Source organism: Rhinolophus sinicus, linkage group LG02 (assembly GCF_036562045.2).
Source record: "Rhinolophus sinicus isolate RSC01 linkage group LG02, ASM3656204v1, whole genome shotgun sequence".
NCBI classification, from domain to species: Eukaryota; Metazoa; Chordata; class Mammalia; order Chiroptera; family Rhinolophidae; genus Rhinolophus; species Rhinolophus sinicus.
This window is the reverse complement of record NC_133752.1, coordinates 156,513,043-156,527,230: the sequence shown is the minus strand read 5'-3', so window position 1 is coordinate 156,527,230 and position 14,188 is coordinate 156,513,043. Positions and strand designations below refer to the sequence as shown.

Genomic DNA, 14,188 nt, shown 5'->3' with positions numbered 1-14,188 from the left:
TGGGTAGATCTACGACGGAAGGGAAAAATCCACATCAGGACCTGGTAATGCAATAAAAAAGGGTTTTAACCATTATTTCAACTTAGTCAATAAACATGTACCGAGCACCAAACATGTGTTAGGTAAGTCTCGGACCCTAAAAGTTTGAAGATAAACAAAAACATGGTCTCTATTCTTAAGCAGCCCTAAACTCACTGGAGAGTAAGACAAGTGAAATAAAATTTGCAGTAAATGTATTAAGTGTTGTAGCAGCAAGCATTGAGGAGGAAGCAATTAAATCCATTCATAATTGTTTCAGAGGATTATACTTTTGATGAATCTTGTAAGATCGACAAGAATTTTCTAGGCATAAAAGGGGGTAGAAGGGCATTCCTGTATGAGGAAACGAACATTAACTCTGAGAATATATACAAATGACATCTCATTCAGTGACTCTGGAATGCAGAATTCAAAAAGGAGGATAAGGAAGATATAGTTGAGTAGGTTATATACAGACTGTAAAAAGGTGGCAGATTGAATTTGTGTGTGTTTTATTTTTTTGCTTTATTTTTACTTTTTCTTGTGTTTAAATAAGAAGTGATGAGGTCCTGAATTACCAAAGCACAGGCAGTAGAAAAAGGGGAACAGAGTGATCCTAGAGTCGTATTCAAGATCAAATCAATTATACTTGGTGAGCAAGTTGGTATATTGCAGATGAGGGAGAAAAAGCATTTTGAAAATTACTCCATATTTTCTGTTATAAATAATTAAGTGCAAAGCAACATCATTAACTTAGTAATTCAGGAGCATGGCACATTTTATAAGACTAATGATAGGACCAGGAGTGTAGAGGAAAAGAGAAGTGGTTGTGTGACAAACTACAACCTAGAAAAACCAGGTAAGGTAAACAAGAGGTAGGACAGTCCAGGTAAGGCATACTATGTCAAAAATGAATCACTGGTCTCAAACTTCTTTGTGGATTTTATAATATTTCTCTCAACATCTATGTTATTACAAACACATTAGTATATCATCAATCAGTATCTAAATTCTCTCTGGATAAAATACACTATCAAGGGACACAAAGACATAAGACACAAGTCTTGAGGAGAGAAAAGGAAATGAGTCCACAAATTTTATAATGAAATGACTGGAAGACTGGCGCTACTGGTAGAAAAACAAATATTGAAAGAAGAATTTCAATTTCCATTCACTGTTTGGAAATTTGATTTGTTCAATATAAACAAAATGGTTTCTTAAAAATTTCTCAGAATTCCTGGTAGTTAGCAAGGAATAACTACTCTGTTGATTTTTTTAAATAAACTCCTTGCCAACGTGATGAAAGCCAATCTTATTCCAGTTTTTTGAACCCAAAAAGAATTTGAAAATAACTTAAAATATCAGGAGTTAGCACCATGAAAATATGACTAAGAATGAGCTCTCTGGAAAAAAAAGACATTCTGAAAGATATATAAACAGAACCAAGGAAATTCTGTGCAGATACTATCTAAAGTGATTGGAATTATTTTATGTCTTCTGAATGAGAGGCTGAACAAGCAAAAACTCTAGAAATCCTTTGGAAAAATCAGTGTTGAATTCCAGTCAGTAACTCCTTACTCACTTCAGACTGTTGTTAAAACAGCTGAGAAATAGTTTCTCCTGTGGAAGTACAAAGATAAGACATTTAGTTGGTTATGATCCTCTTAAAAGTTGTAGAGATTCAATTAATTCAGATAGTTTCTTATAAGAACTTCATGTGCATGTGGAAACACAGAGAGGCACCGATTAATCTTTGTTGATAGATGGATGACACTGAATCCTGCAGTAAGCCCTGAGGTCTGACAAACAAATGAGTTCGAGATCGTAGTAGGAAGGAAAATCTTAACTACCAAAATATTAACTACCTCAAACAGGTGAGTCACTCATTTGTTATAGCCCCAAAGCAAAGATGAATCAAAAAAGATCAAATGGGACTTTTGCCCTGGTTGGTTTTACCCTGGGAAAGCTTCCAAGGAAGTTGGGGTTCTGAGTCACCACGTGAAAACAGTGGGGGGCTAGGATCCTTGGCTGCTGTGGCTATGGAAGTGTTTAGATACCTGTTATAATTTCCAACTCTCGACTAATTACATTAAGGAAGGTTGAATCACTGTTTTCTGTAGTCATAGTAAGAGATATTTATGAAGCATCTGTGGATTGGAGAAAATACCACTGAGCTTAAAATCAAGTTTGAGTTTAATACCCAATTCTGCCTTGTACTTCGGTGAGAAAATCTGAGCCTTAGGCCCCTCATTTGTAAATGAGGATACATACTTCAACTGTGTAAGAATTAAGCAAAATATGTTGTCAAGTTCCCTGGACAGAGTAGGCACTTAATAAATGATAAAAATAAAAACAATTAATTAAACAGGTATTTGTTGATGACATGGTATGGGCCAGACTGCCCAGAAAGCTTATGAGTAAATAAAGTAATTTTAAAGAAATCTTTTTAGTATTCTCATACCATCACTATATGTACGAGGTCTGACAGTTAAGTTCATGAACTCATCCTAGAAAAAGTGCTACATACTTCATTGTTGAAAATCACTATGGTCACATTCAAAGTACTCCCCCTGGGAAGCTATGCACTGATGCCGGTGGCTAGTTCACCCTTCAAAACAATTTTGGGACTCTTTTTCTGGAATGGCCATCAGAGCTGTTATCTTATTACCCTTGATGTCCTGAATGTCATCAAAATGTCTTCCTTTCAATATTTTCTTTATCTTTGGGTAAAGAAAGAAGTCTTTGGGGGCCCAGATCAGGTGAGAAGGGAGGGTGTTCCAATACAGTTATTTGTTTACTGGCTAAAAACTCCCTCACAGACAGTGCTGTGTGAGCTGGTGTATTATCATGATGCAAGAGCCACGAATTGTTGGCGAAAAGTTCAGGTCGTCTAACTTTTTCATGCAGCCTTTTCATCACTTGCAAATAGTAAACTTGGTTAACTGTTTGTCCAGTTGGTACAAATTTATAATGAATAATCCCTCTGATATTTAAAAAAAAGGTTAGCAACATTGTTGCAACAAAAGTTTGCAAACATAATTGTCAGACCTCGTATATTTAAATTTTGGTGTTTCCTCATAGTTAGGTGAAGATTTCATTTATAAAAAGAAGCAGAGGTGAAGTTTAAATTGAAGTTAGTCTGCATCTACACTTTGCTGAAACCAGGCGTGAAATGAAAATCACCCCTAGGTAGGCCAGCCACTTGAATGACTCCTGCTACTTAGAGTCCCACAAGGGGCCACGTGAACTGGATCCACCTTCCACTTAGAGGCTCACAACACGAATTGACAGAGGCTTTTCTGTGTCATCCCCATAGCTCTCATCTTTTTGAAAGGCCTGCTGTTCTAAGGATATTTAAAAGGCGATAGACCTGTCCTTTCTGATAACTGGGAAATCATTTCTCCCACAAAGATTGGTACTAGAGATAGGCATTCAAATATTTGTCTCCTAAAAATGTGTGACTTTTCCTATCATTTTAGGGATGCCTATACAAAATAGGGCCTCTATGAATGGTCATAATGTTCAGCCACATGATAGGGTAGGCCTTTTAGGTTCCATTGTCTCACCTAGAAACAAACATTGTACCCCACCATGAGCTTAAGTATTAAAATCAGAAAAAAAGAGCATTTACTCAAATGTACGTAAAAGAATAACTGAGAACTCAGTGGGCTTTGTGGGAAGACGTATCTGCTTGCTTCCCTTAGTTTGAATTTCTTTTGATTAGATATAATTAGTTTAAGGAAAACTGACTGTTACGACCACTTGGTTTTACTCTTTACCGTCAGTACTCCCAAACACCAGCTGGTTTCCCCAAAGCATAAAGAGGCAAAACTATAAAATAAGCCAGTGTGTTAGTGTAGGAGGCAGGGGAAGTGCAGAGAACAGTTCTTCCTTTCTAAGGAAACCTAATCGGCCGTGTACCTGTACCTCCTGAAAAATGTCTAGAAAATTTTGTCACAGACTAGCTCAACTGGTCCCTCAATCCAAACACTAAAGAGGAGCCATTTGCCTTAGCATGAGACACACACAAACTCTGGCTCTACTTCCTGTCCTTTTGCCTCAAAATCTGATTGGGGAAGGCAAAGTATGGGCAATGGAGGGAACAATTTAATACTTGTTTGCATGAATATGGCAAAATAGAATGGGCATCTGAAGTCCCCAGTTTCTGTAACTTTAATCTACATTGAGAGAAACTGATCCAGGTGGTAGTTTGATGTATTCCACACAGCTGAGGCTACACATGTCAAGAATGTTCTGTCAAACTTCTATTTCCAAAGCCAAATGCAAAAATGATCTAATAAGCTGGTTCTGGTTGTTTGTGAATTAATAACAAATAAAGAACTGGATGTTTATTTGTTAAAGATTTTGTATAAGCTGAGGAAAAAAATAAACCCATTAAATCCATTTTTTGTAGTTGTACATTTTATAGAATAGGACCCATATACTGAGGTCTGGGTCTCTATCTTTTCCCAGATCCAGCGTATTCTCACTAAATAGTCACTAATGTTTTTTAATGAACATACTAAATTTCATATTTCAAACTCACAATTATTGGATGGCGTTTACTATGCATTTAAGACATTTTTTTTTTTACTTAATTCTCATGAAAATCCTGCTATGTAAGTATTACGCTGCCCATTTTACAGATAAGGAAATGGAGGCTCTGAGAGGTGAATACCTTGTGAGAGGTCACCACTCAACTGAGGGCAACAGAATTCAAACAGAATTCTTTCTAACCTCAAATCTCATGTTCTTGTGAAATAACACCTTGCATTTCTAAAGAAGTAAGTAAGCCAGTTTCAAAAGTCCTCATAATTATAGTCTCATCTTGCCCTTAAATAATGTCAAATTTAGGTTATTTGAGCATAGGCAGTTAAAAGTTACTTTTACATCCCCAAGCAAATAATTTTTCTTTACTCTATTGGAAATGCTTGCTCCTTTCTCAAAGAGGAATGCATCCTGGCAAGCTAGCATTTCCTAACAGAGAAAAGGCCAGAGTCAACAGTAAGGAACAAATACAACTGCTAGGATAAGCTGCCAGCAAACCACATACTACTGCCAGAAAAAATTTTTTTTTGCCTGTCATATGGGTTTATAATTGCCAAACAAGTAGGAGCTGCAAGATTAGTGGGTTTCACCAGATTGAAAAACCCATCAAAGCCACTATCATTTATATGATCAAACTTTTAATATATATTTATAAAGTAATATCAAATGTGATTATCATAAAAAGGGGAACTATAACAAATATGTTTGCAAATTTTATGGCTCAACACTTGATATTCTTAAATACATTATGGTTTGCTTAGAATTACATAGACTCATGGTCATAGTAGAAACCTAAGGACTTATAACATTGAACCCTATCATTTTACAGAAGGAAAATCCACATCCGTGACTAGTAAAATAGCCAAACATCACACCAGCCTCAGAGCCACATCTTGAGTCCAAATATTCTCTTTTGCCCAAAGTTATACAACTAGTTATTGACAGAACTGGAAGTAGGTCTTAAGCTGTCTTATTTCTTCTCCACATAGCTTACCATTTTGCTACCTCAAAGAGGCATAGGAGATAAAATAAAAATAAAATACACAAGTTGGTACACGTAGACACTATAATAAAAGAGATGTCCAAATGCAAAAAAATATCAAATGTAGAAGTCTGCTCTACCTCAAGGATCAAATCTATTGCATTTTCTGATTTCTCTCTGATTTTTTTCCCCAGAAACTCTTAAAACCAACTGGGGTAAACATCCATTATTTCACTTTGTCAAAGGAAGGTAGTAAATGCTTATAATAATTGATTTAAAATTGATTTAGTAATTGTCTCAGCATTTTTCCCAAGAGACATATTTGAAGCAAAACCAACTAACTTTCTAAAAAGAAAAATACCTCTTTTATTTTTTAATAAGCATTAGACAATTTATAAAAGTAGCAGTTTTGATGTGTGGCCTAAAGGAAATTTTAACATTAGCCTCACTGAATTACAGGACTTTTATTACAAATTCTATACCAGTTTCCAGGAAAGTAAAACTCTTCTAATTTACAAGTTTGTATGTTTTGTACCTTGACTCTACTCTGTGCTTTCAGTGTTGATAACATGTAGACAGGATGAAAAATGAGGTAGGAATCTGGGAAGAAAATCATACAGGAGAAAATGTACAAGGAAGAAGAGACAAAGACAGTATAGAAATTCCAGAAGTGAATTAACCAATAAAAATTCTAAGATTGTTTTGTCTCAGACATTTTGTAAAATCCCAGTATCTAAGATAAATGTTTATATATATATTGCCTCTCAATGACTTCACATTTTTTCAGTGTTAAGCCCTGCACCAAAATTGGAGTGCATGATTTTTTTCAAAATTATCATTGTCATAAAATTCATTCATTCATTGTGTTTCAGTGTCTCAAAGAAAGAAACAGAATTCCCAACTAGTTAGGCTAACTCCAAAAACAAAGCTCTTAACCACTACTTTACCATTTTTTCAGACTAAATTCTTGATTATTGAATTCATAAAATGACAAACACCCAATAGTCCTTCCTCTATAAATAAATAAGATCAGAAAGACTGACCTTATATAGACCCAGCTATAGTAGTTTACTAAATTTTTTAGCTTGTTTTTTTTATGTAATCATCATCACTGCTGAAGTTCCAGATCTTAGAGTAAATATAAACATACATATTTGGGTACTCCAACAAGAAAAGTTAGTTTCTAGTCTTACAAATTCTAAAGCTGCACCTATCATGAGTAGCTCTCAATGATTACTCATAAAAATGGCTCTTGTACTCAGACTAATTTGCAGGAATATTCTTCAAGTCTCCAGGAGCTAAATAGATCAGTTGCTTTTCTTATCTTGATTAACCTCAAGCAATTGAGGAAAATAGGTAAAAGTTGAGGAAAGCAAGTTAGAGAGGCTGTGAATAATTGAGATGAGTAATTGCACAAAACACTTTCCTAATTGCAACAAAATTACCACAAAGCACAATACTGTGGACAGAACAGTATTCTCGTGTGAAGTGCTCCTTGAGAAAAAGTTTACTATGGTCAACACATTTGGAAGATAAGGATTCTTCCATGTTGCTTTTGGTGACTCTCAATGTTCATCTGCACTTTTTAGTTAAATGTACTCTCGGTTTTCTCAGAATCCCTCTTTTGCTTCTGGATCCACACAGCCCTTTCATTGTGGAAAGTACTAGTAGAAAGTACCTGAGGACAGAATGAAAGCTGACATGTTCTTAAGTGCCCTGTGCCTCCTTGGCCACAGAAATTAGTTTAGGAATTTCTGTTCCAAGCTAGTTCATTCATAGAAATCCATTAATTCAGCCATAGTAATTGTTCTGGGGGTGGGTTGTGACCCCAACTTTGCAAATCAGAATCTTTCCTTGAAAGTTTTGTCACTGGAGTTGGGGAAAAAGAAGGTATCATTTCTTTGATACTGAGAATATATGGTAGTGAGCTTGATGCTGTTGTCTATTTGGAGAGGTCAGTCTGATAATGTGAACCAATATACAAAGGAAGAAGAGATGAAAGTCAGAAACAGAGAAGACACGGGTGTTCATTACCTGACTCTAGTTATCCCAAAGCCACACAACATTGGCACTTTCTTCAGTTAGTTTTCTGTTACTTACAAGCAAAGATCCCAACTACCATACCACAGAGGAGATAACACGAGCTAGACTACTACAGAAACATTCAGTATGCACAGTGTTGGTAGGTGAAAGGACATTCCAAGAATGTTTGTGATCTAAAAAGACATAATGTGTGATTGGGGAACAGAAAGTAGATGTGTATATCTCAAATGTAAGTTGTGTACGGGGGACACCTGCTTTATGTATTGTTTTGCTTGGCTGTTTATCCAACTACATTTAAAATACTACATTTCAAAGAATACAAGAGATAGTATGAATTGCTATCAAAAGTAGTGTGAATTGCTACATTTACAGTAGTTTCTACTAGTAATACATTTACTGACGTGATCTACCAAAAGCACCTGTTTCCAAACTGTGATAAGCAGAGTCTCACAAGTTGCATGCAATGACGGGCTTAGGGGAGTAGTGGTGCTAGCATGAACAGAGAAGAGGCACAAATCTGGTTGGTGGTCTCCTGCCCCAGACCCATCTTTGAATAAAGCATCCCCTCTCCCTCCTCATTCAGCAATGGGCTTCCACATATGATTGTTTCTGAAGAAAGATTGTGCTACTAATATATACATAAGAACCATAGGTGGACATCTCAATTCTCACAATAAAGCGATGAGATATATGATTATCTTTGTCTCATCGTTGAAGGAACTAAGCCATAAAAAGGTTAAAGAACGTGATCCAGATTACCTGCGAATAAAAGGCGGAGGCAGGATTTGGACTTTACCCTCTTTGCCTGGCCCCAAGCCCCATGATGCTATTCCCAGTACGTCTTTCCACTCTTGCTAATAGGACAGTGGCCTACTTACTGACCCTTATATTTGCCTATTATTCTTAAAGCCTAAATAATCAAAGACCAAACACACACCTATAGTCTGACAGATAGCAATACTTCCTGTAATTGACTGGATGCAGCAAAGGAAACATACTCCAGAGCAGTTGTGGAGCATCACTCAAGTGGGAAGGAAAAGCATCTCATGTAAGGTTTGAGTTCCTGCTGATGAATTCAGAGGAGGGTCTAAGGCAAGAAGCAATCCATTCTGTTTCTGACATGGGGATAGGAGAAGCAGGGATAAACTAGTCTTGGGGCCCATCGGGAAGGGAGAGTATAAAATGTAAAAATCATATTAAAGATTCCACGGCAGGTCACAGTGGTTTCCTTTGTCTTCTTCCATAAGCCCTCTTGTCCCACCCTTTTGCTTTCTCTCCCACCTTGAGCTCTATAATCAGAAAAGGCTCAGTGCTTATAGATGGAAGAATTATTCATATGATAGCATCCTAAGTCAAGTACTCACTATATGCTGGGTTTCGTATTAGTCAACACAGCTGAAAATATGATTTGGATATATTCCCTGTCCTGAAGTTATTCACAATCTGGAGATATTGTTTTGAACACAAAAAGTGACACGATGAGGAGAAAATTCTAAATATTATGGTACCATCGGTAATAGCCAAGAAGTAGGAATCTGGATTGGACCATGGTGTCCAAATTAAAGCATCAGAAAAGAGATTTGCATTAAATACTGACTAGAGCAGTTCTCTACTTATCATAAAACATGCAGAGATTGGGAAGCACTGCTTAACTTTTAAATGAAATTTCTCTTCTCAATATGTAACTCCCTAGAGCTGGAATCCTTCCTGAAGGAAGTAAGTGTGGGAAGCTTAGTATAAAAAAAATTCAAGAAAATCCAGTGGAAGAGATACAGTACTCTAAATTGGCCTTATATTCTGACAGGGAAAAATGATTCCCCAGATTGATGATTATGTTTGACATTCAGTAGATAAGTAAAGACATTCAGTGAAAAGTAAAATATAGGTTTACTACATACCATATAAGTACTGAAATTATGTTTGATAGCAGGATGATGATATACATTTTGTTAGATATAAAACCTAGATATATTGAAAATCCCTCAAGAATATAGGGATACCACATTTAAAATGACTTTAAATAGGAATTCAGTCAGGTCTCTAATTTGTGCTTGGAAGGTGGAAGAGAATAGAAGATGAAGACCACAATTACATAAGCTTGAGCCATTAGAGAAATTAAATATAACACACATGAACATGAAGAGTTTATTTAAAATAAATCAAATATCCTGATGTTGAAGCCACAAATTATAAAATTGTCTTTGGTTTTCATACTAACACCAAAACTTCAAAATGGCATCCACATTGACTAAACTTTCCACAGCCACAGTTTGCACTGAGCCAACCCACATATTCAGACAAGTATATGAACATGTACCCATTGCTGATGCAATTTGTGGTCAAGGGACAGAGCCCCATGGAGACCCTGCAGTCATTCTCAGGACAAAGGGCTTCAAAACAGATCAATTAAATCAGGTAAACACTGAAAACGAATGTGTTTATGTAATTGAGGTTTATTATTGGTCATCTTATTGGACTAAAGTAACGAATGGGCTGTGGCATATTTTTAAAATATCTATGTGAAAAAAATAGAAAGAAAAATACTACAACAATGCAAAGACTGGCATAGCTTGGATGCTGCACTTCCCCATAGGTCATTTATTTTCCTTCTGTGTCTTTGCCTTGACACTTTAAGTGCAGGGTGCAGTGTCCTTATGCATTTCTACAACTGGTCCCTTTCCAAAGCTGTCTGCACAAAGTGGCAAGAGGTACAGAGAGTGTGGTCTTTGGAGCCAGACCAATCTAAGATCTTGTCCTGGCTTGGTCCTCACCTCTGGCCTTGAACAAGTCATTTCACCTGAGTTACATAATATAAAATCAGGGTAATAAGACCTACCATCATAGGTCATTGTATTTGTGTCAAAACAGATATTAAGGGCCAGTGTCATGTCTGTCATGGCGGTAAGCCAGTAAATAGGAGTTATCTAGTCATTATTGGCATTATCATTGTATTGATAATGTTTTTATGGCATCTGCATTAATGAGGCTATAAGCAGCAACTTGAGGACAGTGGGTATTGTCCTTTCTGTTCTGCCCTCACTTTTTGATCCTTGCTGTCCTGCTTATTCCTAAAAAAAACACTTTATCTGTATATGACAATGCTTTCTAGCTTGTTTTCCCTGCAGGACTGAATGCTGCTAATAAGGCAGTAGTGAAACACAAGCATACAGACAGACACAATCATCTTCTACCTGTAGGAATGTGCTTTTAATGACCAGAGATTCAGGAGAAAGGCCCCAAATCTTCCTGAATATAAGAGGAGTGTTCCAATGAAAGGGGTGTTTGAGGCCACTGTTAACATGGTATTAAATAGATAATAATGATTTCATGTTTTCAATAAACTTCCAAAACTTGACACTGATCTGTTATATTTGCAAGCTGTTAACTATATTTTTTAACCTGTCACTCATTCCAGCAGTGTGTTCATTGAAGACAAGCCGGTGAGGTGTGGAGAGTGGCAAGGAAGAAGATGCCTTCTTTGTCCTTCTTTTCAGCACTTTCTTAAGAATTTCAGTGTGGGCAGGACCTTCACCCGTAACTTGCTTGGCCACTGGAAGAGCCCTAAGAGCCAATAATTATTAGCCCAAGATATATCCGTCCATAGCATAGTGTTTGGTTTTTAATTCATAGCATATATCAGGGCAATTGTTCAAACTTTGATAAAAATTTGAATAGATGACTTACTGTTAAAAAGTATATTCATCAAATCATTGTGTATAAGCACCTACATGTCTTAAAACCATTGGGATCTGAAATTATGCAAAATCTATCCAGTTATACCTATGATATCATTATCCCAGATAGCATTATTAGTGTTTTTACTGTATCTCTTTATCTTATTTAATAGCTTACATACACACACACACACACACACACACACACACACACGAGTGTCTGTGTATATGTATAATATTACATATATAATATATATTTTTTATATCTATTTCTTGACTTAACACCTTCTAGTAGGAATTTGAGACTGATGGATCATAGGGAAACCATAAATATTTTTGATTTTATAATCTTAAATGATTTATATGAACATGTAAACAGGCCATATGCTCTCACACAAAATCCTCCATCAGAAATTTCTGTTTTTCTTCAATGACCTAAGAACAGAGAAAATGTTTTTCGTTTGTTTGTTTTTTTTCTTTAAAGAACCACTTGATTTTCAGGCCTACATAATCTCTGGCTTTCCCCCAAATAGGGTAAATGAGAAATAGTGACTGTTATCAGTGAAATATGCACAATTTTGGTTTACTTTGTAGGTACATCTACCCTATTACCAAGTCTTCTCGGCTTACTGCTGCCTGCCTGTGGCATCCTTGTCTACTTGGAATTCTGAATGTGGTGTGACCGCTGCTGTTCCCGACCCGGCTCAAAGGACACCCTTCATCCCTGTGATGACTACAATCCTTCCAATTCCTGCGGCTCCATCCTAAGCCAAATAAATTATACTTTAACAAACTATCCAACTGATTTACAACACATGTATGACTGAGGCATTCAGGAACCCCGCCATCCAAAAGAATAAACTTTTAAATGGATATAAAATGATTTTTAACTCGTTCCAATATGCCTTATAAACCACTTAACCTGATTCTGTGACAGTTGCATGATTTAATCCAATGGGACAAGTTACAGTGTTCAATTCTTTAGGCTGTAGAGTGAAAGTAAAATCACCATACACAGGTGCTTTAAATTTAATAACAAGTTGTAAAATATAATAGAGGTTGAAATGTTGATCGTATGTGGTAAATGTAAGAGTACTATCCTCTTGTACTATCCTCTCTGTTCTGGGTCCTGCATATTTTTGAACGGCCCCTATCATTCATGACATTTTGAGTTTTCTTAAGAAAAAATAGAGTATAACTGAAACATTCTGACACAAATTTCATTACCAAATCATTTTATTGAATAACTTGAAAAATCTTGAATATTAAAAACCAAATTCTAGAACTTATTATCAGTATTCTTATTTTGGAAGTTATTAAGTTTCTAAATATTTGATTTTCAAAATCAGTAATACTTTTAATTTTTTAATAGTAAAGTTAACATACCATATGAAGTTTTGTTTTTTTTTTTACTTTTGTATTCTACTCTGAAATTATTTTATCCTTTTCTTATCATCAGTTTCAAACCTCAGAAGTCACAGCTCTTATCTAGAGTATTATCACATTGCTGTATTTATTCAAACGTTGAATGACGAATTTTGAAAAGTAGAGTGCTTCCATTTTTTAATCAAGATGTGATAGTCTTTATACACCTAGGAATCAATGACAGTTAAATGAAAATCTGAATTACCTAATATCTAGTATCTTGTTTTTTGTGCTTCATTTCTAAGTAAGACCTTTCTTTATTGAAGAAAGGTTTCAGAGATCACCTGTAGGTTGGGAAAAAAACTACAGTGTTCCTTGTTTTTTAATATTGAGTTTTAAACTCATTTCCCACTTCAATGCAATACCGAAAACCGGCTAAAAATACCAAATCAATAGGTTGCTAATGGTACTTTGGAGAGTATGCAAAACTGGAAAGCCAGGAGGAGACAAATAACGTATCCATCCATTGATGTCTCCCAAGTGTTGGCGGTTTAGGTTTTTATAAGTTGTGAAAAGGAAGATGCACATGTCTTCATTCTCCATGGTGTGCATGGAAATGTATTTGAGTGTGGATGTGAAAGAAATCGAGTAATGAGGATTAGCTGGCTCATGAAATAGTGCAATGTCTGATGCATCAAGAGGTATAATCCTATTTTATTAGCACAACCTTGCGAGCTAATTAGAGATAGAGTTTATCTTTTTAGAAAGGATACCTTATAGGTTCATAAAAAAAATATTTACAGGCAAAACAGATCTATTACTACTTTATCCCCCTTTCTTTAATTTGTATAATTTTTGTACTATATATCTATGTGTAAATGTTTAGAGCTTTCATTATGAAAATATCAATAAATATTTCATTAGTTAACATTTAACTCTTTGTTATAAAGTGAAACTTTTTAAAAATAAGTGAAATGGATGAAATCCCAGTAGAAATATGTCAGCAGTCTTAAGAGCATTACCAAATTTCATAAAATGTTTAATTATTTGAAAAACAAAATCTCTTCATAGATTATGGAAATGAATACTCTGTAAGCCTTCTGTACAAATCTTTGTTTTCATTATAACACTTTGGGGTTTTCCTTTTGCAATGTGACCCATGTTGGGCATTTTTATATAATCGACAACACCTAAATCTTTTGCCAAATGCATGCTTGCCTTTTATTTTCTAATGTATGGTAATAAAAAGCAAAGCTGATTAGATTTTGCATGAAATGGTTCTGAAAGGTAAGAAGAAAACAGACTTTGGTGGTTATTTGTTTAATTTTCAATTTGTGACAGGAATTAGGTAGATTAAAATCTCTCATACATACACCGATAACTCAAGCTTTTCATTTCCTCATACAACTGTACAAATTTGACTGGGACCATCAGTTTTAAACTGTTGTCAATCTAACTAATGTATCATCTGCTTTAAGACGCAAGATTCTTAATTAAACTTTATATAGATATAGACACATCTGTTGTTTCTTTGTATTTCAGGAAAGGTGATAGTAGT

General features: G+C 35.5%; 1 protein-coding gene across 3 annotated transcripts in view; it reads left to right on the top strand.

The window, feature by feature from the left end:
• Positions 1 to 14,145, top strand: part of CNTN1 (contactin 1) — a 289,760-nt gene extending 275,615 nt beyond the window's left edge. For all 3 annotated transcript variants that reach the window (XM_074325831.1, XM_019756344.2, XM_019756345.2), the window contains one exon: positions 11,860 to 14,145. In XM_074325831.1, coding sequence (XP_074181932.1) covers positions 11,860 to 11,936 — 77 coding nt within the window. In that variant the 3' untranslated portion in view covers positions 11,937 to 14,145. The remainder of the gene's footprint in view (positions 1 to 11,859) is intronic.
• The last annotated feature ends 43 nt before the right edge of the window (positions 14,146 to 14,188 follow it).